The sequence below is a fragment of the Eumetopias jubatus genome, unplaced genomic scaffold, assembly GCF_037043125.1.
Source record: "Eumetopias jubatus isolate StellerSeaLion01/CBP00866 unplaced genomic scaffold, mEumJub1_p1.0 scaffold_7, whole genome shotgun sequence".
Classification (NCBI taxonomy): Eukaryota; Metazoa; Chordata; class Mammalia; order Carnivora; family Otariidae; genus Eumetopias; species Eumetopias jubatus.
In genome coordinates this window covers 118050341-118072236 of record NW_028274813.1, presented here as the reverse complement: position 1 = coordinate 118072236, position 21896 = coordinate 118050341, and the positions used below count along the sequence as shown (strand labels likewise).

General features: G+C 57.5%; 1 protein-coding gene across 2 annotated transcripts in view; it reads left to right on the top strand.

Moving 5' to 3' along the window:
• Nucleotides 1–1170: 1170 nt before the first annotated feature.
• RASGRF1 (Ras protein specific guanine nucleotide releasing factor 1) overlaps nt 1171–21896 on the top strand; it is a 99713-nt gene continuing 78987 nt past the window's right edge. For both annotated transcript variants that reach the window (XM_028093791.2, XM_088024920.1), the window contains exon 1: nt 1171–1446. In XM_028093791.2, coding sequence (XP_027949592.1) covers nt 1171–1446 — 276 coding nt within the window. The remainder of the gene's footprint in view (nt 1447–21896) is intronic.

Below are 21896 nucleotides of genomic sequence, written 5' to 3'. Positions count from 1 at the left end.
CGCGCGCCCTCCCGGTGCAGCATGCGGGCGCTGTGACGTTCTCGGATAAATGCCGTGTAACTGTGTAGGCGAACGGGAGCTAAAAATAAGAACGGAAAATCTATCATTAAGGTATCATTGCGCCAGAGCAGCTATTTGAAGGCTCCCATGGTCCCTGGCGCCTGCGTTTGAAGCCCGCCTTTAGGCTTTGGGGGGTATTTGCAGAAAACTCCTGGCAGCGGCTCGCCAGCCAGACCTCGGGGCGCAGGGGGTGCCCCAGTAATTATGGCAACCCTCAAAATAAAATAAAATGAAATAAAATAAGAGCTCACCTAACCCTCCCCCATCTCAACCCCTGTGCTACCCCTCAGGTCGCTGGGGAAGCCACCGGGAGTGCGGCTGGACGCTGAAATGAATGTGGTCCGGCCAATTACGCAAAGAATAGGACCGAAAGCTCTTTCGGATCTATTTCGCCAACCCCCCTCTTCCATCCACCTCGGATTAGAAAAATAAAGTACCGGGAGGGGACCTTTGGAAGAGAAAATGACAACTGGGACTTCACCCCAGGTCTACAATGCGCCGCGGTGGGGCGCAAAGACGCAAACTCCCAGGATGGCGAGCCTCCGCGGTGCCATGGGCTCAAACGAACATTGATCTGATTTGGTTTTTACCACCCGAAGGGAAGCAGGGGAGACCGGGGTAGAGGGGCAGGATTTGTGTCCGTGCGTGTACGTGTGTGTGCGTCCGGGGAGGGGGAGGTGGCGCCAAGGTGCAGCCTGCGCGCCGCTCTGCGCCGCGGCGGGCTGCGTGCGTGTCTCTGTCCGCGCTGCTGAAACCGGCTCTTCGAGGGATCGGCGTCACCTGACTCCGCCTGCCCCTCGCCCGCGCGCAGCTCGCCAGTCCCTCAGTTTGCCCGGCGCCGGGGGAGGGTCGGGCGGCATCTCCTGGGCTCCGGGGTGCTGAGGAGCGGAGAAGGGGTTCCGGCGGGGAATGGTACATCTCGCTTCCAGAAGCCGCGGCTCGGCGCCAGGTTCCGGAGTGTAGATATTTGGGGGGAGGGGAGAGCGACCAGAAGCGAGCGAGCGAGCAAGAGCCAGAGAGAGGCAGCGCGCCGCGCGCACGGACAGGGGCTTGCCGGGTGCCGCGTGGAGAAGATGTAAGCGCGTGGGGTCTAGCTGGCCTCCGAGCACCATGCAGAAGGGGATCCGGCTGAACGATGGCCACGTCGCGTCTCTGGGACTGCTGGCGCGCAAGGACGGCACGCGCAAAGGCTACCTGAGCAAGCGGAGTTCGGACAACACAAAATGGCAAACCAAGTGGTTCGCGCTGCTGCAGAACCTTCTCTTCTACTTCGAGAGCGACTCGAGCTCGCGGCCCTCGGGGCTCTACCTGCTGGAGGGCTGCGTCTGCGACCGCGCGCCCTCCCCCAAGCCTGCGCTCTCGGCCAAGGAGCCGCTGGAGAAACAGGTGAGGCCAGCGCCGCGTCTGACCTCCCAGCGCCCCGGCCGCGGCCCTCGGCACCCCGGGCCTTCGGCCGGCCGATGGTGCCCGAACTTTGGTCCCCCCACTGTGGGCTCCTTCGGCGCGAGAGGAGGCTTGGCGCAGGTGGGCGGGTGACCCCGCGGTGGGCAGAGGGGGCAGGGACTGCGGGCTGCGGCTGCCCTTCACCCGGCGAGCTCCGTGGGAGGCGGGGACGCAGGCACGGAGGTGCCGAGAGCAACGGGGTGCGGGACGAGATGGGGGTCCAGAGGACCAGACAGAGACTAGGAGTGCGGACCCACATCCAGCCAAAAATGGTGCTCCCCCCCCACTCCCACCCCGCGACCCCCTCGGCCGCAGACAGCCCCCCGCCCGGGCAGGGCGCAACAGAGGCATCCGAGCGCCGGCCCCCTGCCACGCCGCCGCCGCCGCCGCCGCCGCCGGGAGTGGAGGAGAGGTTGCTCGCTCTGCCAGGTTGGGGGATGCGAGGCCGCAGGGGTCGGCTGGGTGCCATGGAGCGGCGGTGGTCTCCCAGCGGGCCCGAGGCCCGAGCACCAGACCTAGACGTTCCAGGGACCCCTCTGGCGGGCGGAGGCCAGGGCCCGGGCTGCTGCGGAGGCCGCGGGACAGGCGGGCGCTGCTCTCCTCCCCCGCCCCCTGCACCGCCGCCGCCGCCGCAGTCGCGGCCAACTGCGCTGCCCTCGCGTCTCTGGAGCTGCGGGGCTCAGGGCCAGGGGCCAGGGCGGGGTGGGGGTGCGCCTCTGGCGTGGAGGGAGGGAGGAGGGACTGAGAGGGAGAGCAATGTTTAAGATTGGTGCGCTCTCCAAAGGCATCTGGTCAGTCTCCATGCCTCCGGGAAAGGAAAGTCAAAGATAGTGGACCCTAAAATGTCAGGGCTGGAAGGGACCTGAGATCCGTGGCGGGGGGAGGGGACAACCAGCCGGTTATTGCCTGGGAGGAGGACGCTGAGGCCCACAGAGAGATTTCACTTGCCCGGTGTCATACCCGGCGGCCGAGGCTTAGGGTTTCCGAAAAGACAACTGAGATCTCAGACGCTGCTGCGTGCAGACTGGCGGTGTTGGAATTGGCTGGACGGGAAGCCGTGCTTGAAGTTGGCCACCTCCTTGTCAAGACGGGTCTGAGCCCAGCTCTGCCTTCCCTACCCTTGTCTGGTGAAGGTTGGGGGATGAGTTCTGGGGACTGGAACATTTGGCGGTGGATCTCTGGGGATGGCAGGACACAGGGCAGGGAGAGGCTCCCAGCCAGCAAAGCAGAGCAAAGAGCAGGCAGCTCCTTTGGCTCAGTGGGGCCTAGAGGACTGACCAGAGAGAGCCAGACCCTGGCTGGGCCAGAAACGCTGCTCTCAGCCCTTGATAACCTGCCCTCACCAGCCTTCCAGAACCTTGCCAACCCTTGCCAGCCCAAGTCCACCTGTACCTCGCAGTGGCCCCCAGCCCCAGCCCCCGCTGGAGCCCACCTCCATCCCTCAGTCCCCAACTCCAGAGCCCAGAGCTGAGCGCCCAGGGAAGGCAGGGAGACAGGGATGGAGGAAGCTGAGTTGCCATGGGGCTCACAGCACCTGTCCTCAGCCCCTCGGAAGCCAGAGCCAGGGCTGAGACTGAATCTCGGTAATGTAACCTCCTGGCTCTCTCTGTGAGCTCAGTGAACACCCTCAACTTCTCTGAGCCTCTGTGTTGTAATCTGCAGAATGGGGATGCTAACGCCTACCCTCCTGAGATTTCCAGAGCACAGTTAGATAATGTATATGGAAGTGTGCTCACAACACGTTTGAGCTGGATCTAGAGAAGCTGTAGCTGATCTGAAGTGCCCACCTGGGCATGGGAGAGAGGCCCAACAGAAAATGTTACAGCTGAAAGGAACCTCAGGGAGACCCTACAGCCCATCCTTCCCATTTCACAGACAGACAGACAGACGGAAGACCAGAGAGGGGAAAGATGTTGCCCATTAGCAGAGTAAGTCAGTGGCAGAGCCAGACCGAGAGTTCATCCAGTGTCTAAGAATTCCTGAAAAGGAGATCTTGCATTAATTTCAGATCAGTCTTGGCTCAGGGATCGAACTGCGCTAGATTTTGGAAGGGCCAGGAGTGCAGACCCAGTCGATGCCATGCACACGTGCTCACAGCTGTCTCCCCAGAGCACCGCCGGTCCGGGATGCCCAGATGAGTTCACGAGAGCAGGAGAACAGGATAGGGGTGAGAGGAGCGGGTGATGGTCAGATGCTGCCCAGCTCAGGAGCCGATTTCATTAAAGGCATCCGCTTTGCCTCATGCACTGACATAGACGTTCCTTCCATTCAACTCCAGAGCAAGAGTTTGGCTAACGTGGAAAGGTACATCCGCTTCCTCGGCCTGTGCGTGCTTATGAGAATTTGCAAGGTTTCCGTTCTACATCTTAGAGTAGAACTGATCGTCCCAGCAGCTGCCCCATATCTCTGGTGGGGTTGGGTGTCCCCAGCAGCCACACGGCCCCAGCATGAGAGCCATCCTGTCGCTGGGTCTGCGCTGCATCTGGGCCCACAGGGAAGCCTCCACTCCAGACCTGCTGCGCGTGTGGGGGAGTGCCCTCGTTAGGAGGCCTTGGAGGCTGGCAGGTTGACTGGACTGGCCCGGATCTGAAGGCCTGCTTTGCGCAGGACGTCACGTTGTCCAGGTCCGAGCGGGCACCTTCCCCCCGGAAAGGCCAGGCCCGGGGAAATCCCTCCAACTGCAGGAACGGGGCAGGGACCGAGCACATAGTAGGTGTGCAGAGAGTGCTTGTGGAGCTGAACTGGGGCATCGTATGTTCATTGCACACTTGACGTGCTGAGGGCTGACAGGGCACCAGCCCCAGACCCTGAGCCCCAGGCACGTCCTCACGTGTGCCCTGACGCCCTCCCATCTGCAGGCTTCTGTATGGGTCTGACGACGCCTGGTGCAGCCCCCCTCCCGGAGCCCCGAGCTGGGATCCAAAACCTCGCGAAGGCAGACTGGCCCAGCCCCACTCCCGTGCGCTGTGGCCGCTGCAGGGCACCCGGGGACTGCTCACTCCGAGCTGCCTTCCTCCCCTCCCAGCCCTGCAGCCCACACGCGGAAGGCCCAGGTGCCTCGGACTTAGGATTTGGGCTCAGCTTCCCTCCAGGGGGACCCTGGGTGTGCCTGGCCCTGCTTTGGCATGGAGTGCCCTAGACAGACTTCTCTCACCCTTGTTCTGAGCCCCCTAAACGAAGGCCTCCAGTCTCAGCCTCTCAGTGGAGAACCTGAGCAGAGCAGCCCCGGCACCCTCCTCACCCTACACCCCCAGGTCAAGTTGTGGACCCCAGGCTCTCCCTGGTTCACTGGGAACAGAATCCCTTCCACCGAAACCTCAGCACTGACGGGGGCAGAGGCTCCAGAGGCTGGGGGCCCGTGGTGCCGATTGTGCCCCCAGTGGGTGCCAGTCCCTGGAGATCGGAGGAAACCCACTCCTGGTCCTCATTCACAGGACATCTTCGTGGTTGGCCTGGTGCGTTCAGGTCAGCAGCGGCCCAAAGGCTCTGCCTGTGCCCCGCTTACAGAGCAGGAAACCGTCTCCGGTGCCGCCCCGCCAGGCAGTGGCTAAAATGAGACTCCTTCTCGGGCTCTCTCCCTCTGCAGCTACCCTGTCTTCATCACAAAGCACGCCCTCCTGTCGCTCTAGCACATTCCACCCCTCAGCCAATCAGAAAAACGCAAACCTGAACGGAGGGGGATAAGGTTGTGCTGAAGCAACACCCCTGAGATTGGGAGCTCAGGGACCTGGACTGCGGATGCTTGTGCTTCCAGAGAGGTCCCGCCTTCCAGACGCAGCCCCTGCAGCCCTGAGGCCCTGGGATTAACCGTTCCATCCCCCAAACGTCTCTAGAGCTGAAATGAGGTTGAAGAGGCTCAGTAATTATACCTTAATTGGGATGAGGAAATACCAGGTCACCACCCATCTGCTTGGTGACGGTGCCATGAGGGTGGCTCCAGACTGGCAGAGGCAAGGCCACGCTGAGCTCTCACTGCCTTTATTTGTGCAGTAAATGTCGGGCTCTAGGGCCAGACCCCTGCTAGGTCCTGTGGCTACGGAGAAAAAGAAATCGGGTGTCTTCGGAGAGCTCCCAGGGGATGGGTGTAGAGCCCTCTGCAGGTGCGCCCCAGGAACTGTGGCCAGGCGCTGGGAATTCTCCCTCCCCGCCCCTGCCTGGGCTCCCCAGCTCAAGGTGCCCCGCATGGCTTGCGGAACACCCTCACGGTGTCCCACCTCCCGCACCCCAGTGCCCCACCGCACAGCCCCCGCCAGAGGGGCCTTCCCCGGGCGGGCGCGCATCCGATCACCACACCAGGCCTCTGAAAACACCTGTGGCTCCCACTGCCTTCAGGGAGAAATGCGACCTGTCCCGGAGGGCCCATGGGACCCAGCGTCTCCCCTTCCGCGAGCCCTGCCCCACCTTCCCCATCCTGCTGCTTCTTTCCTACCTCGGAGCCTTAGCCCCGCTCCCTCCTCCGGGAAGGACCTCCCACCCTATGCATGTCAGCGACCGTGTCCTCCCCGAGCTCCCAGCCTCCCTCCCTCGGAGCCCGGGCGTTTCCTTCATCCCCAGCGGGGCCAGTGTGTGATGACCACGAATCTCCAGGTGCAGGAGAGAGGGGGCCAGCTGAGGTGGAGACTGATGGGGTGGCTGCAGCGCGTAGTCAGTGAGAGTTGTAGAGCCCTGACTGGGTGAAGGAATGGGGTCTTTGCAATAGAGACACTCAGGTATCACCGGCAGGACCCGCCATCCGGGCTGGACGGGATGGAACCTGACATCACTAGACCAATAAACACTGAAGAACAAAAAAATGCAGTGTGCTGAGCACCTACTATGTGCTGAGCACCTACTATGTGCCGGGCACCTACTATGTGAGCACTTCCCTTAGTCCTCCCAGCAGCCCTGGGAGCTTGTCACTGCTCACCCATTGTCGAGACAACAACAGTGAGGCTCAGAGCCGTCAGGTAACTTGCTCAAGGTCACAGAGCGTGTGAGCAGCAAAGCAGGCAGGTGACTCCAGAGCCTGAGCCCCTCCTCCACCAACCGCGTGGGGCAGTTTGCGTTTACCGTCCCCTGCCAAGAAAAAGAGAGAAGTAACAGCAACTGAAAATCTGTCACTGTCGCTTCGGTGACTTGTGTGAAGGAGCTTTTGTTTCTCCTTGGGTGGGAGCCCTGCAACTCCGATCCCATGAGTGTCGAGGGAAGACCTACCAAGACAGGCATCCACACCCCACGGTCCGGGTTCCCCAGAATCCGTGGGAACCTGGAGCCGGCGCCCATGTGCACGCAGCCAAGAACAGGACTCAGCCCCCTGATATATATGCAGGAGCGTTGGTGATGCGTGGACCTGAGCAGTCCCGGAGCGCTGCCAATGCCCAGACGCCTCCCTGAGGGCACCTGTCGTGCCCTTGGGCCACCCCCACTGCCCACCACCTCCCAGAGAGGAGCTCGCATCCCTTCAGATGTGAAGCCCACTCACTGCGGAGTGGGTTACCCACCTCTAGCAGCGAGGGTTTCAGGCCATGCAGACGGGCTTTGGACCCTGGCCCCCTCTTAGCTTGGGAAGGTCATCAAGCTCCCTTAGTTGGCCCATCTGTGAGGTGGACAGCATAACAGAGCCTCCCCTGCATCCCTGCTCTGAGTGTTGCGAAGCCCTAGCCCCACACAGCAGGTGTCGTCGATGAACAGAGGCTGTCATGGCTCCAGCTTTCACCTTTGTGACCAGACTCCTGCTCAGCGGAGCAGTGGCCCGGGTCACGGGGGTCTCTGGCAGGTTTGAAGATAGTCAACACCAGGCTGTGATCCTGGACGTTAGGACGGGGTGGTGACTCTTCCGTCAAAGCAAGCATGCCCCTGGAGGGGCCTTGCTCGACCCCGGTGGCCACACCAGCAGCCAGGCCTGTCTGTTCCGCCTCCTAAATGTCTCCGGCCCACCCACTTGCGTCCCTCTCCCCCTGCAGCTGCAGTCCAGGCAGCGGCACCTCTCACCTGGACTTGGGAGTGTGGCCTCCTCAAGGTGCACTCGTCAGGACTGGCTGCGTTGAGCTGCAGTAACAGCCGGGATCTGCGTTAACACAGCGAGCATGTGACGTCCTGTGCTGGTGGGCATGGTGACCCCTGGGGAGGCCGGCTGATGGAGATTCGTCCTGACACCTGCCTCCACAGTCACCCCAGCCAAGGGGAGGGAGTGTAGCGGAGCTCCCCGCGGGCTCTGAAGCTCCTCCCAGAAGGGACCCACTCTGGCCACAGTTCAGTGGACAGGGCAAGTCGCATGGCTTCCGTCCAGAGGCAGCGGGCGAGTGCCGGCCCTCCCGTGCCCCCACTGCAGCGTCCCGGGGGCCCCCACTGTCTCCCTGCATCCGCTGTGTCTGCAGCGAGATCTGGGTCTCCAGAAGGCAGCCCTGTCCGCGACGCCCAGCTGACCACACACACAGAGCAGCGGGGGATGGAGGCCGGGCTCCGGCGCAGTGGCCGTAATGGCAGAGGCAGAACGTGCGTGGAGCTGTGTGTGCTCGCTCCGGGAGGGGTCTGGTCCGAGCCAGGCCTCCCCGCTTCCTTGTGCTCCGTGACTCTGTCATCCCTGGCCAGGCGTCAGCGCGAGCACCTGGGCCACCGGGTTTCCCCCAAAGTGACGAGGAGGAGAATCCCAGCGAGGAGACAGCCCGGCAGGGAAACAGACCGTGAGAGCACAGGGCAGTCAGCGCGGCTGCTGCGGAAAGCCCAGGGTCCGAGGTCCACCCAGAAGGACAGGGCTCGGGGGCTGCAGGGGCCCCGAAGCCAAGCTGCTCCCCGGGTTCGTGACAGAAGCTGAAGGGCACCCCTGGGCAGACTGGCACTCGTTCCCGCATTCAGCCAACATCCCGAGCGGTGGCGCCAGATTGAAAGATGTTCATGCGGGAACAGCCACGCGTGACCTCTGTGGCCGTGGCTCCGCGGGCTGGAGCAGCTAACTTGAGACAGAGACCCTTCAGCGGCAGAGGCGTGGAGGCTGCCCTGACATGGGCCACGGGCCACGGGCTGAGCACTGCCGACTTCATGGCTGAGTCCCAGAGGAGGGCCTGGCCCTGCAGCCACTCATCCCCGTTCCGGGGGGTGGCAGGCAGCGAGTATAAGTGAGCGAGTGGTAAGGTGTCCCCGGCAGCAGGCCTCGGTCCCGGCAGGGTGGCGGGCCACAGTGACCCCGTGGCTCAGGCCCCCCAGGGGGCGACAGCTGGCCAGGGGCCTGCGACAGGCACTCGGCTTGGGAATAAAGCAGAGCCCAGTGCAGGAACCAGGCTCTGGGAAGATTCCAGCTTGAGAACCCAGAGGCAGAGCCTGGGTGGAATGAGGCCCCTCAGAGCAGGGGAGGACTGTGAGGTGGGGTCCAGACCCTGTGTGGAGCCGCATCCGACGAGGTGGGGCCTTAGGCGTGCCCAGCTGGGCCAGGCCTAGGATTGCTGTGGGAGCAGCCCGGGGGCCGGTGGACGCCGGTACTTCCGCGGAGCTGGCCCTCCTCGTGAAGCGCCATTCTGCACCAGACACCAGGGCTGGAGGAGAGTCAGTGTGTGAGGAGCATGCCCCGTGCTGCTGGGGCATTGAGAGAGGTCAGAGGACGAGACACAGGTGGGCTGGGACCTCTCCCTGCAGGGACCGAGGGTGGCTCCCCCGGGGAGCCTGACTGTGGGAGGTGTAAAGGGGACCTGCAGGGGAGCTTGGACGACGGCCCTTCGTGAGGTGGTGAGAGGTGGAATGCAGGCCAGGCTGTGTCCACGCACACAGGAGCACACATGTACAGGCACACGCACATGCACACACAGACACGCACACACACTCAGCTGAAGCCCCAGCAGGTTCTCCAGCACAGACCCCCCTGGACTGGGACACCAGGCAGCCTCAGGCAGAGAGGGCTGGCCGAGGCCCAGGGTCCCGAAGGAGGACCAGAAGGGAGGACCCAGTGGGGGCCGAGGGCTCCAGAAGACCAAGGATGGTACCTCTGCCGCTCAGCTAGAGGAGGCAGGGAGCAGAGGCCCAGACGGTGGGTCTGGTTCCGGCGGAGCAGGATGAATCGGAGCAGGGGAGAGCAGCGGCTGGAGGGGGCAGCTTAGTGGTCCAGGCGGGAGGACACGAAGCCTTGAAGCAGGGCATGGCATGGGGCTGGGGGCGGCACGGATTCCGACGTCCAGAGCAGGACACTGGCGGCCAGTCGAATATTGGGAATGAGAGGGGGATGGGAGCTGGAGCCGTCCCTGGATGCCGGCCATTGCACAGTAACCCCCGACCTTAGCGCAGCCACGACCCCTCGGGTCACGAGCCCCCAGGCCTCTCAAGTGCGCTCATGCACCTGGGTTTTGGGGGCAGGGGTGTGCATTTTTTACTTTGAAACAGCAGTGGTGGACTCTCTCCCAGTTGTGGGCTAGGAGTCTGAAGTCCTGGGAAGGACTTCTCCTGGCCTCTTCCAGCGTCTGACGGTTTCCGGCGGTCCCTGGGGGCCCGTGACCTCTGCCCACCTCTTCTCTTGGCTTTGTCCCTGTGTGTCTGTGCCCCAATGTCCCTCATTTCATCAGGGTCTCTCTTTCCTAACCCAGCACAGCTCATCTTAACTCGAGTACATCTGCCAAACCCCTATTTTCAAATAAGGTCATAGTCACAGCTTCTGGTGGATTTGGGGGCCGCCCTTTGTACATGTGTGTGAACGCACATGCGTGTGTGTTTCCCGGTAATTTGCCCCCAGTGGGTTGATTAGTCCCATCACTCAGACTTGCAGAGGATTCAATTTGTTCAAAATCCATTATTGAGCACTTTTATGAGCCATGAGCTCTCACATTATCTGTTTTAAAAAACCCTGTGAGGCGGGCGATACCCTTCCCACCTTGTGAAGAGAGAACAGATCCACAGGAAAGATGTCTTGAAGACCCCAAAGCCAAGTAATAAGTAATACATTTGAACCGAGGTCAGGTGACTCCAAACCAAGGGTCCCGAGGTGGACTCCCCAGAACACTGGTTTTATGGAAGGCAGATCGATCTTCCAGAAACTGAAAACAAAAGGATTCCGTCGCAGAAAAAGTCCCAGGAAAATTCCTTCATTGCAGGAATGCGCAGACCCTTGACAATGAGAGCAAGTGGCCTCTGGGTCTCCCTGAAGAGTCCTAGACGTCGATCATGAGAAGCCAGGGCCCCCCACCTCCAGCCGGCCCCACTGCCCAAGCCTGAGAAGCAAAGTCAGTGTCACCTGCTTTGTGGCTTTGCTGTTATCACTTAATAAGCCAGGCTCCTGTACCGTGGTGACGAATGTGTCCGGTCGCCCATCCAGCAGATGAAGGCTGCTCCGTGCCCAGGCCAGGGCACAGTGCCAAGCTCCAGGGGTATTTCTTGGTCAGAAATCATTCAGTGGAAAGGAGGGAGCTCATTCAGAGCAGCTTAAGCCAAAGGGAGGACTCCCTTGGAATAGTGGCAGTGGTAATTAAGGAATGATGCAGAGAACGTGGGCCCGGCCTCCACAGCTTGGACCAGGAACCTGCTCTCTGCCGGCGCCCCAGGTTAGACGGTACCCCGTCCCCGCCTCTCTCTAGGACTCTGCTGCTTCCCTCTCTTTTTTCTTGCTCTTAGCCTTCACCACACACAGCTCATCAGTCCTTCCTGTCCATGTCACTGCTCCAAACACCTGGGGACCCGGGGAGTGACCCCAAGGGCACATGCCCCCGCTGCTCCGGGGCTGGTCTCCGGGAGCAGTGGCTTCTGCTGCACACACCGCTCCCCTCGGGGGCCCCCAGCACTGGGTGAGCATCAGAACCCGCTGGGGGGGCTCTTAAAAATTCCGGTGTCCAAAACCCATGCCCCTGCCCCATCCCTCCGCCCCCGCGTTCTGCTCTCACGGGTCCGAGGAGGGGCCCGAGCTCCTGCGGCCCACCCTCTGCGCTCCTGGGAAAGACCGTTAAAAAGTCATCACAGTGCGGGCTGATCGTGGCTTTGCTGGGGGAGGAAAGGGGCCGTGAGAACGCGTGGCCGCGTGCCTGGCAGAGCAGAGGGCGGGGGAAAGCGGTAAGCTAAGCTCTGGCTAGAGGGGCGCCCGGCCTTCCTGGAGGCCCTCCGTGTTCGTCGCTGAGCCATGAGGGGGGCCAGTGTCCGGTTACGTGGGGGCCGAAGACACACGGGTTGGAGTCATGAATGAGAAATCATTCAGACAGAGAGTGGAAGTGGGAGGAATGTTATTTTCCATGATGGGTACACTTGTGTGTGTCTTGCTCAAGGTGGGCGTTACGGTCACTGCCACGTCCCAGTGAGAGACAGGCTGCCCGGTGTCCCTGAGCTCTGAGAGCATCCCCAGCCTCAACCCCTTCGTCTGTGGGGTGACCCGCCTTCCCGGCTTGCTCGGGACTCTCTTGGTCTTAGCACAGGAAGTCTGTGCCTGCAGAAGCCCCTGGGTCGTGGGCAGAGTGGGACGGCCGGTCCCCCAGTGTGGGTGTCTGCGGGGGCGCCGCGCCCCTGCCAGTCAGGTGAGAAAGGCACGAGGCAAGGGGGCAGGCTAAGCAGGCAGGGGGCTTCAAGCCACCTCCTGAACCTCCAGAGGCTCGAGTCTGTCGAGCCACCCTCGATGTTGGAAGGTTGTGATCCAGGCGCTGAGGACTTTGGAAACTGAGGTGCGTGGGCAGGAGGGGAAATCGATCCAGCCCCCGATGGCCTTCAGGCGGCTGGAGCTGGTTAGCGGCCAGGTCAGCCAGGAGGAGAGGAGGGCATCTTGGGGGCAGGCATGAGCTGGAACCCAGGCTCTCAGCCCCAGTGAGACCACAGATGTGTCTCTAGAATATTCCTCCAGCCAAGGTAAGGAAGGACCCCCGTGTGCTTCTGGTCCTGGCACAAACCCAGGTGTGGTGTGCGGTCCTGCCTGTGGACTTGGCACTCACAGGTCTCGTTTCTGGATCCATCCCCCACAACCTGCTAAGGTTCAGGTGAAGGTCTAGACCCAGGAGCGGTTATCGGCTTCGACTGCCCCTCAGAGTCCCCGGGAGACGCGCGGGCCGTACCCAGACTAATCACATAAGAATGCAGGGTACGGCCGTGGGGGAGACCCCTGGGGCGAGGGATGCAGCAACCAGCTGGACCTGCCAAGGCCCTGGGAGAAAGCCGGATCTGTGGGAGCGGCCTGGCCCGGACGCTGAGCGTGCTCCCGGATCCGTCGTGGGACTCCTGAGGGAGCCCTGACTTCAGATAGAGGGACGCACTGGTCTGTGCTGGATATCCGCGGAGGCCCCAGGCGAGTTCCGGGCCCTTCGCTCGGCTCCGGCGAGGCTCCAGGGGTCGTTCAGTGAGCCTTGCCCCTGCAGCAAAGTCGGGTGTGGTCCACCGGTGCGCCCTGCGGGTGCTGCACTCCTGGGTCATTCCGGCAGCTCTCAGGAGGCCTGTCAGGACTCTGGACGGAAACGGACTTCCGGAGGAGGCCCCAGATTTGTTTCTGAGTTTATCCTGCCTCGTTGATGTATCCTATATTATGAGTCCCTGTCCCACCCAGGACCCCGGGGGTTGGCGGCAGGGGTGGCTCTGTGTCACCCCGGAGAGTTCTGGGGGGTCCCCACGGTGGGTTCCGGAACAGAGTTGCTGTTCTGCCGAGGGAGTCGTCCCGCGTGACCACGTGGTCTTGTCCTCGTGGCAGGTGCGACTCAGGCCGCGTCCTGTGGCCATGCTGAGGCCCACGCGTTGTTCCGATCCTGCGGACCCCAAGAAGCTTCGAGCGAGTCCTGCTTGGTCGGGCATCGTTCCGGGCGCGCCCGAGATGTGGTCCTGCTGTTGTCACATGACCCCAGGTCGTCCGCTGTCCAGTCTGCCGCTCTGCCTGGGCCCATCGCTTGCCTCTGCCCAGCCTGGTCACTCTGGGGAGGCCCTGGGGTGGCTCAGCTTCCAGGGGGACCTGGGGTCTGTCCGAGCTCTGATCCAGCACCATCTGAGGCTGTGGGACCATCCCAAGAACTCTGGTGGTACCCAGAGTCACTGTTCCTCCCTAGAAAAGACTGATACTGAGAGTTTATCCAGAACCCCAGAAATACTCCAACTCCCCTCTAGACCACCAGCCACAGGCAGTTCCCAGGCAGGTGCTGGGGATGGGACATTCTGGTGGTCGGTGGCTGTCAGAGGGCTCCAGTGAGCTGGGCTGGGCCCACCGACGCCCGGGAGCCTGGGACCCGGAACCAAAGCAAGCCAGCGGCCCCTCCTCCCTCCCTCAGTCTGTGCCCTAATCGCAGACCATCATCCTGCTCCAAGATCCAGAAAACCTGTCCCGCACATGCCCAAACCAGCCAGAAGGGAACTGAGGGAGGGGAGAGCACATGTCAGGTGCAGAGCACATGTGTCCAGGCTTCTGGGGCAGGAGGAGAGAGACGGGGAGCTCCTGACCTGGATGTCACCAGCCCGACCGGAGGAGCAGACCGAGAAGGGGAGACCTGTGGGGCTGCCCCTGGAGCCTGTGCTGCGACCCCAGCCAGTGGACTCAGCTACCCTGCAGAAGGAGCTGAGCGGCGTGGGAGAGGGGCCTGGGGAGGGGTGGAGACCAGAGAGGCAGGGCCAGACCCAGGGAGAAAGGGGCAGACAGGTGCACAGATGGGCCGGCAAGTACAGGCCGAGAGATGGGGAGGTGATGTCTTCCCGGCCCCAAGGACGAGGAGGTGATTCCTGCTAGAACACGCCGGCCGGAGACAGCCCTGCTCCCTGCCTCAGAGGAGCCAGGCGGGCATGGGGCCCTGGGGCCGGCACCGAGCAGAGCCCCAGCCTCAAGCATCTGTGGACCAGCGCCCCTCTGCCTGCATCTCTCCCGTGTGCACACAGTGCGTGTGTGTGCGTGTGTCTGTGTCCACAACCCGGCCTGGGGAGCAACCAGCAGAGGGTGGGAGGAGAGTCCTGAGCATCCCTTGGGGAGGGTCCACCCTGATCCTTGATGTGCTCCACCAGTCACCCACCACATGGGCAGTTCTGACCCTCAGTAACTCTGACGTTGCCCCGAACTTCTGAAATGGATCAGAGCCTGGACAGTAATCCCATTTTCACTGCAAGCCCACAGAGCACCCACCAGCCAGGAAGGCACCTCTGTTTTGAGTTAGGCTCAGTTTTATGCTGATATCATACTGTTTTGATTCCTATAGCTTTCTTTGTAATATAGTTTGAAACCAGGGAGCTGGATGCCTCCAGCTTTGTTCTTCTTTCTCAAGATTGCTCTGGCTATTTGTGATTTTTTTGTGGTTCCATGCAAATTTTAGGATTGTTTCCTTTCTGTGAAAAATGCCATTGAGATTTTGAGAGGAATTGCATTGAATCTATAGATTGCTTTGGGTAGTACGGTCATTTTAACCATATTAAATCTTCCTATCCGTGACCATGGAATTTTTCCATTTCTTTGTTTCCTCTTCAATTCCTTTCATCAGTGTTTTATAGTCTTTCACCTCTTGAGTTGTTTATTCCTAGGTATTTTAATCTTTTTGATGCCGTTGTAAATGGGATTGAGTCCTTGATTTCTCGTTCTGCTTCTTCATTATTGGGGATGGCATTGTTTCCATTCTACATCTTAGAGTAGAACTGATCGCCCCATATCTCTGGTGGGGTTGGGTGTCCCCAGCAGCCACGCGGCCCCAGCATGAGAGCCATCCTGTCGCTGGGTCTGCGCTGCATCTGGGCCCACAGGGAAGCCTCCACTCCAGACCTGCTGCGCGTGTGGGGGAGTGCCCTCGTTAGGAGGCCTTGGAGGCTGGCAGGTTGACTGGACTGGCCCGGATCTGAAGGCCTGCTTTGCGCAGGACGTCACGTTGTCCAGGTCCGAGCGGGCACCTTCCCCCCGGAAAGGCCAGGCCCGGGGAAACCCCTCCAACTGCAGGAACGGGGCAGGGACCGAGCACATAGTAGGTGTGCAGAGAGTGCTTGTGGAGCTGAACTGGGGGCATCGTATGTTCAAAATCATTGATTTTGTATCCTGCAACTTTACTGAATTCCTGTATCCATTCTAGCAGTTTCTGGGCGGAGTCCTTTGGGCTTTCCATGTATAGTAGCAGGTCATTTGCAGCTAGTGAAGGTTTTACCTCTTTCTTACTGATTTGGATGCCTTTTATTCCTTTTTCTTGTCAGGTTGCTGTGGCGAGGACTTTTAGCACTGTGTTGAATAAAGGTGGTGGCAGTGGACATCCTTGCCTTGTCCCTGATCTCAGGGGAAGGCTCTGTTTTTCACCGTTATGTGTGATGTTGGCTGTGGGTCTTTCGTATATGGCCTTCATTATGTGGAGGTATGTTCCCTCTAACCCTCCTTTGTTAAGAGTTTTATCATAAATGGATGTTGAATTTTGTCAGGTGCTTTTCTGCAGCTATTGAGATGATCATATGGTTTTTATCCTTCATTTTGTTAATGTGGTGTGTCCCGTTGATTGATTTGTGGGTTTGAACCATCCTTGCAGCCCTGGCATAAATCCCGCCCGATCATGGTATGATCCTTTTAATGTGTTGATTCAGTTCGCTAATATTTTTTGAGGATTTTTGTATGTATGTTCATCGGGGATATTGGCCTATAATTTTCTCTTTTTGTGTGTGGTGTCCTTGCTTGTTTTTGGCATCAGGGTAATGCTGGCCTGGGAAAATGAGGTTGGAAGCATTCATACCTCTTCAGTTTTTTGGTAAGAGTTTGAGGATAGGTATTAAATCTTTTTTGACTGTTTGGTAGCATTCACCAGTGAAGCTGTCTGGTCCTGGACATTTGTGTGTTGGGAGATTTTCGATTACTGATTCAATCTTCTTCCTATAACTGGCCCATTCAGATTTTCTACTTCTTCGTGATTCAGTCTTGGAAGACTATATGTTTCTAGGAATTTATCCAGTTTTTCTAAGTTTTTTAGTGTATAATTGCTCATAGTAGTCTCTTATGATCCCTTTTATTTCTTTGGTATCGGTGGTAACTTCTCCTCTTTCATTCCTGATTTTATTTATTTGAGCCTCTCTTTTCTTACTGAGTCTAGTTAATGGTTTATCAATTTTATTTATCTTTTCAAAAAACCATTTTCATTGATTTTTTTCTGTTGTCTTTTTCGACTCAATTTCATTTATTTCTGCATAATCTTATCTTTATTATTTCCTCCCTTCTACTGATGTCAGGCTTTGTTTGTTCCTTTTTCTAGTTCCTTTAGGTGTAAAGTTTCAGTGTTTCCTTGAGTTTTGTCTTGTTTCTTGTCTCACTATGAACTTGCCTCCTGGAACTGCTTTTGCTGCATCCTGTAGATTTTGATATGTTGTATTTTCGTTTTCATTCGTTTCAAGGGTTTTTTTTCTTCTTCTTCTTTGATTTCCTCATTGATCCATTTGTTGTTCAGTAGTGTTTAATCTCTACATATTTGTGATCTTTTTCCAGTTTTCTTTTGCGGTTGATTCCCAGTTGCATACCGTCATGGTCTGGAAAGATGCTCAGTATGATTTCAGTCTTCTTAAATTCACTGAGACTTGTTTCGTGGCCTAACGTATGTTCTCTCCTGGAGAACGTTCCATGTGCACTTGACAAGAACGTGTTTTCTGCTGGTTTGTGGTGGAATGTTCTGTGTAGAGCTGTCAAGTCTAATGTGCCATTCAAAGCCGCTGTTTCCTTTTTGATTTTCTGTCTGGATGATTTGTCCACTGATGTGGCTGAGGTGTTAGTGTCCCCTGAGTCATTCCGTTGCTGTAGATTTCTCTTTTTAGGTCTTTAGTATTTGTTTTATATGTTTAGGTGCACTTATGTTGGGTACATAAATATTTACAAATGTCGTATCTTCTTGCTGGATTAACCCCTTTATCATTGGTAATGCCCATCTGCGTCTGTTATTGCAGACTTTATTTTGAAGACTCTGTTGTCTGATGTAAGTGCAGCTGTCCCAGCTTTATTTGGGTTTCCATTTGCATGAAACGTCTCTTTCCATCCCTTCACTTTCAGTCTGTGTGTCCTGACATCTTGTAGGCAGCATATAGGTGGGTCTTGTTTTTTTGTTTGAATCCATCCAGCAACTCTGTGTCTTCTGATCGGGGGATTTATTCCATTTATGCTTAAAGTACTTATAGATAGATAGGTGTGTACTTATTGCCATTTTGTTCATTATTTTCCAGATGTTTCATATTTCCTCTGTGTTTCTTCTTGCTCTCTTCCCTTGTGGTTTGATGCCTTCCTTTAGTGTTATGTTCAGATTTCTATCTCACTAACTTTTGTGTATCTACTATAGGTTTTTGCCTTGTGGTTACCATGTGGCTTACATATATCAGCCCACAGACACACCTCAGAGATGTTGGGGGTTTGGTCCCAGATCCCTGTAATAAAGTGAATATCACAATAAAGCAAGTCAAATAAATTTTTTGGTTTCCCAATGCATATTAAACTTATTTATTAAATAAGTTTAAATAAATATTAAATATTAAATTTTTTGGTTTCCCAATGCATATTAAACTTATGTTTGAACTATAGTGTAGTCTATTAAATGTGCAATAGCATGATGTATAAAAAAGCAATGTACATACCTGAAACTAAAAATACTTTATTGCTAAAAAATGCTAACCGTCATCTGAACTTTCAGCAAGTCGTAATTGCTGATCACAGATCACCATACCGAGTATAACGATAGTGAAAAAGTTTGAAATATTGCAAGCATTACCAAAACGTGACACAGAGACACAGGATGAGCAAATGCTGTTGGAAAAAATGGTTGATGTGGGGTTGTCACAAACCTTTGCTTTGAAAAAATGGAATAGCTGTGAAGTAAAGTAAGGCAGAGCACAGTAAAATGAGGTGCGCCTGTGTGTGTGTGAGTGTGTGTGCCGATCTATGTGAAGTTGATAGCAAGTTAAGTTTGAACACATTCTGAAACTTTACGCTTTTACTCCCTCCCCCCACATTTTATGCTTTTGATGTCACATTTTAGACCTTTTTTTGTGTGTGTATCCCTTAACTAACTGTTGTAGCCATAGTTATTTTTACTGCTTTTACCTTTAACGTTCCTGCTAGCTTTATAGGTGATTAATCCCCTGCGTTTACTGTATGTTTACCTTCACCAGCGAGATGTATGCTGTCGTATGTGTTCTTGTTCCCAATTAATGCCCTTTCTTTTCAGCTTAAACAAATCCCTTTAGTGTCCCTCGTAAGGCCCGCTCGGTGGTGAACTCCTTTCGTTCCTGCTTATCTGAAAAACTTTCTCTCCCCCTCAATTCTGACAATGACCTTCCCAGGTAGAGTATTCTTGGTTGGAACTTTTTCCCTCGAGCACTTTGGAAAATATCCTGCCACTCTGTGGCCTGCCTAGTTTCTGCCGAAAACTCTCTGATAGTCTTACAGGGATCCCTTGTACACAAGGAGTTATTTTCTCTTGATGCTTTGAAGCTCCTCCTTATCTTTCAATTTTGACGTTTCACTTATAATGTGTCACAGTGTGGGTCTCCTTGGGTTCATGTTATTTGGGGCTCTCTAGGCTTCCCGGGCCTGGGTGTGTGTTTCCTTCCCCAGGTCGGGCACATTCTCGACCATTATTTTTTTTATAAGTTTTCCATCCCTTTCTGGGGGACAGAAGTTTTCTTCTCCTTCTGGGACCCTTATTATGCAAACGTTGTTCCCCTTGATGTTGTTGCATAGGCCCCTTGAGCTGTCTTTACTTTTTCAAATTCTTTTTTCTTTTTGCTGCTCCATTTAAGAGTGGGCTCCCCTACCTTGTCTTCCAGTTGGCCAATGCTTTCTTCTGCTTCGTCCGCTCGCTCTGCTGTTGAAGTCCTTTGTGTATTTTTCAGTTCAGTTTTGTATTCGTCACTCTGTGACTTCTGTTTGGTACTTTCTCGTGTTTTCTCTCTGTTGAAGTTCTCTCTGTGTCCCTCTGTTCTTCTTCTGAGATCAGTGGCCTGCTCTGTGACCGTGACTTTGAACTCTTTATCAGGTAAATTCCCTGTCTCAGTTTCATGAAGGTTTTCTCCTGGAGTTTTATCTTGTTCTTGCATTGGGAGCATAATCCTCTGTTTCCTTATTTTGCTTGGCTGTGTTGGTTTCCACGTATCAGGGAAAGCAGCTCTCTCCCCCTCCTAAAGGAGTAGCTGCAGGACACCTGGGGGTGGCTTCCAGTCTGCTGTGTGGGCGGCGCCCTGGAGAGGTAGCCTGCCAGGGACTGTGTCTGATTGTTTCAGTCCTGTGGGGCCCAGAACCGCAAGCCCCCTGGCCCACCAGAGCCAGGTGTCCGAGGGACGTCCCTCGTGTGGACCGTGCACAGCCACCGTCTCTGGTGGGGCCGTGGGGGGAGCGCCAAGGCAGAACAAGCCAAGCCTACCCGCCGGGTGTGGTGCGGCAGGGGCCACGGCCTCCCCTCACTTTTAACCCCCGGATGTCCGTAACCTGGGCCGTCCTCACACGATCACAAAAGCCTCCTTCTCTCCCAATCCTGCAACTTCCCCGGAGAAGTTCGCCCCACCCCCCATGTGGCCGGGGAAGTGGGACAAATGTGGGAAATAGGTTGGCATGGAGACCATTGTGTCACCCACAGGGTCCGGCCCAAGGCTCTGCTGATTTGGGGTGAGCTTACCTGGATGCTGAAGAATACAGCAGTCGCAGACCAGCCCCGCAAAGGCCATCACCTCGGGGTCTTGCCCTCCCCACTTGGGCCTGCGGCCCTGAGAGGCCGTGTGGCCGGCAAGCAGCCAGTGTTCAGGTGGTTATTGGCGGGTTTATGTTAGTTTCCAAAGGACCAGGGCGCCTGGTGCAGACATCATCAGAGGCCCGGAGCAGACGGAGCGGTCATGTATCTGTCCTTTTTCAGCCACTTGGCACTGACTCAGTACCAGATTCTGTGTGGGGCTCTGGGACCCCCCCCCCCGAGGAAGCAAGCTAACCCTGGCCTGGCCTTGAGTGGTCGGAGGCCCGTGGGTCCGTCAGACCTGTGAGGCTCCGTGGGAGGACGGGCCTCGGGGGAAGGCAATCCTCCAGCGACAGGAGGATTGGGGCCCACTGGACACCCCTAGCCCCCACCAGGCTGGGGTCCAAACAAGCACCTTCCCCCAGCCTGAAGCTCTGGGTCTCCCCTGGCTGACCCCGGGACACGGTGCCACACCTGCGCCCTCAGGCCACACCACAGCTGCACAGCTGAGCCTGACAGAGACGGGGCCAGGCCAGAGCCACACCCAGAGCCTCCTGAAGGATGTAGGGAAAGACGGGGAACCGTCCCAGGCCTAACCAGAGCCCTGGGGAAAGATGCAGAGCACACTCTCATCCAGGCTGTGTCTCTCCCTCCCAGTGGACAGGTGGATAGGTGCATAGGTGGATGGAGACGTGTCTAGACGGGCAGGTGGAGGGAGACGTGATATACACGTAGATGGTGTAGGTATAGAGAGAGAGCGTGGAGCTCAGGAAGACCGCGAGCCCAGTGTGTCCGCACGGCGTCTTGCCTCCAGGTCCCCGTAAAATGGGGGTAATGGGCGTGACTCCTAGGGTGGGAGTGCTCCCGGCGAGGCCAAGTGCGCGAGGAGCCCAGGCCCGGGCCTGGGACCTCCAGCGTCCCCTCCAGCTGAGGCTCCTGAGGGGCCCGCATAGCACCGCCTTGTCCTCTGCCCTGAGGACGCCCTGGCATTCCACAGAGCTCACTCCAGCATGATCAGCCTGCTCCTCAGGAGGTGCAGTGAGGTTTCTGGGTCGTGTGGGCCCCCCAGGCCCCCACACACCCCCCACCAGCAGCCTCTACTCTTGGACTTCTAGCCCGTCCATCACAGGGGTCTAGGTGCTGTCACCAAGGACAAGAGATGCAGGACACTTGTGAGGAGCCTGGCCACAGCCATGGCTTAGCCTGGAGCAGGGGTGACAAGGACGGAGGCTGGGGAGAGGGATGGGTGGGCTAGCCTCGCCCTGCGGAGGCCACCGGGAGGGTGTGGGGAGGGAGCCTCTGGGAGCTTATCCCACCCTGAGGGGCAGAGAGCTGAGTGTCCTCATGGCTTGAAAGCCAGAGGTCTCTGCTGGTGGGGTTCAGACCTGGAGGCTTCTAAGCCAGCTCCCCGTGGTTACATTTCCTGCTGAGGCAGGATTGCAGTGGGTTACGGTGCACATGGGGGTAAACGGAATAGCCGCATGCTTCTCCACTAAGCTGGGCCCACTGCAAAGAAGCCTCTGTTCGGGATAGGGGCCTTAGCCAAGCCCCTCACTCCCCACAGCTCTGAAGGGCCAGACTTGGGGACCTCCACCCACCCGGCCCCTCCCTGGACCAGCAACTCTGGGGCATCTCCCCACCCCCGGCAGCTTGGCAGGGAAGAAGGCCACTCAGTGAGCCCACCCAGCTCCAGGACATCCCCCCTGGGGACCAAAGGGGACCCACTGTGCCTGTCTGTGCACAGCTGAGAGTCCCCTTTTTCCGAGTTAGGACCCAGAGTCTCACCTGTCTGTAGGCTCGGCGTTCTCATCTTCCCCTCCCAGTGCCAAGCCCTGGCGGGAGTGGACA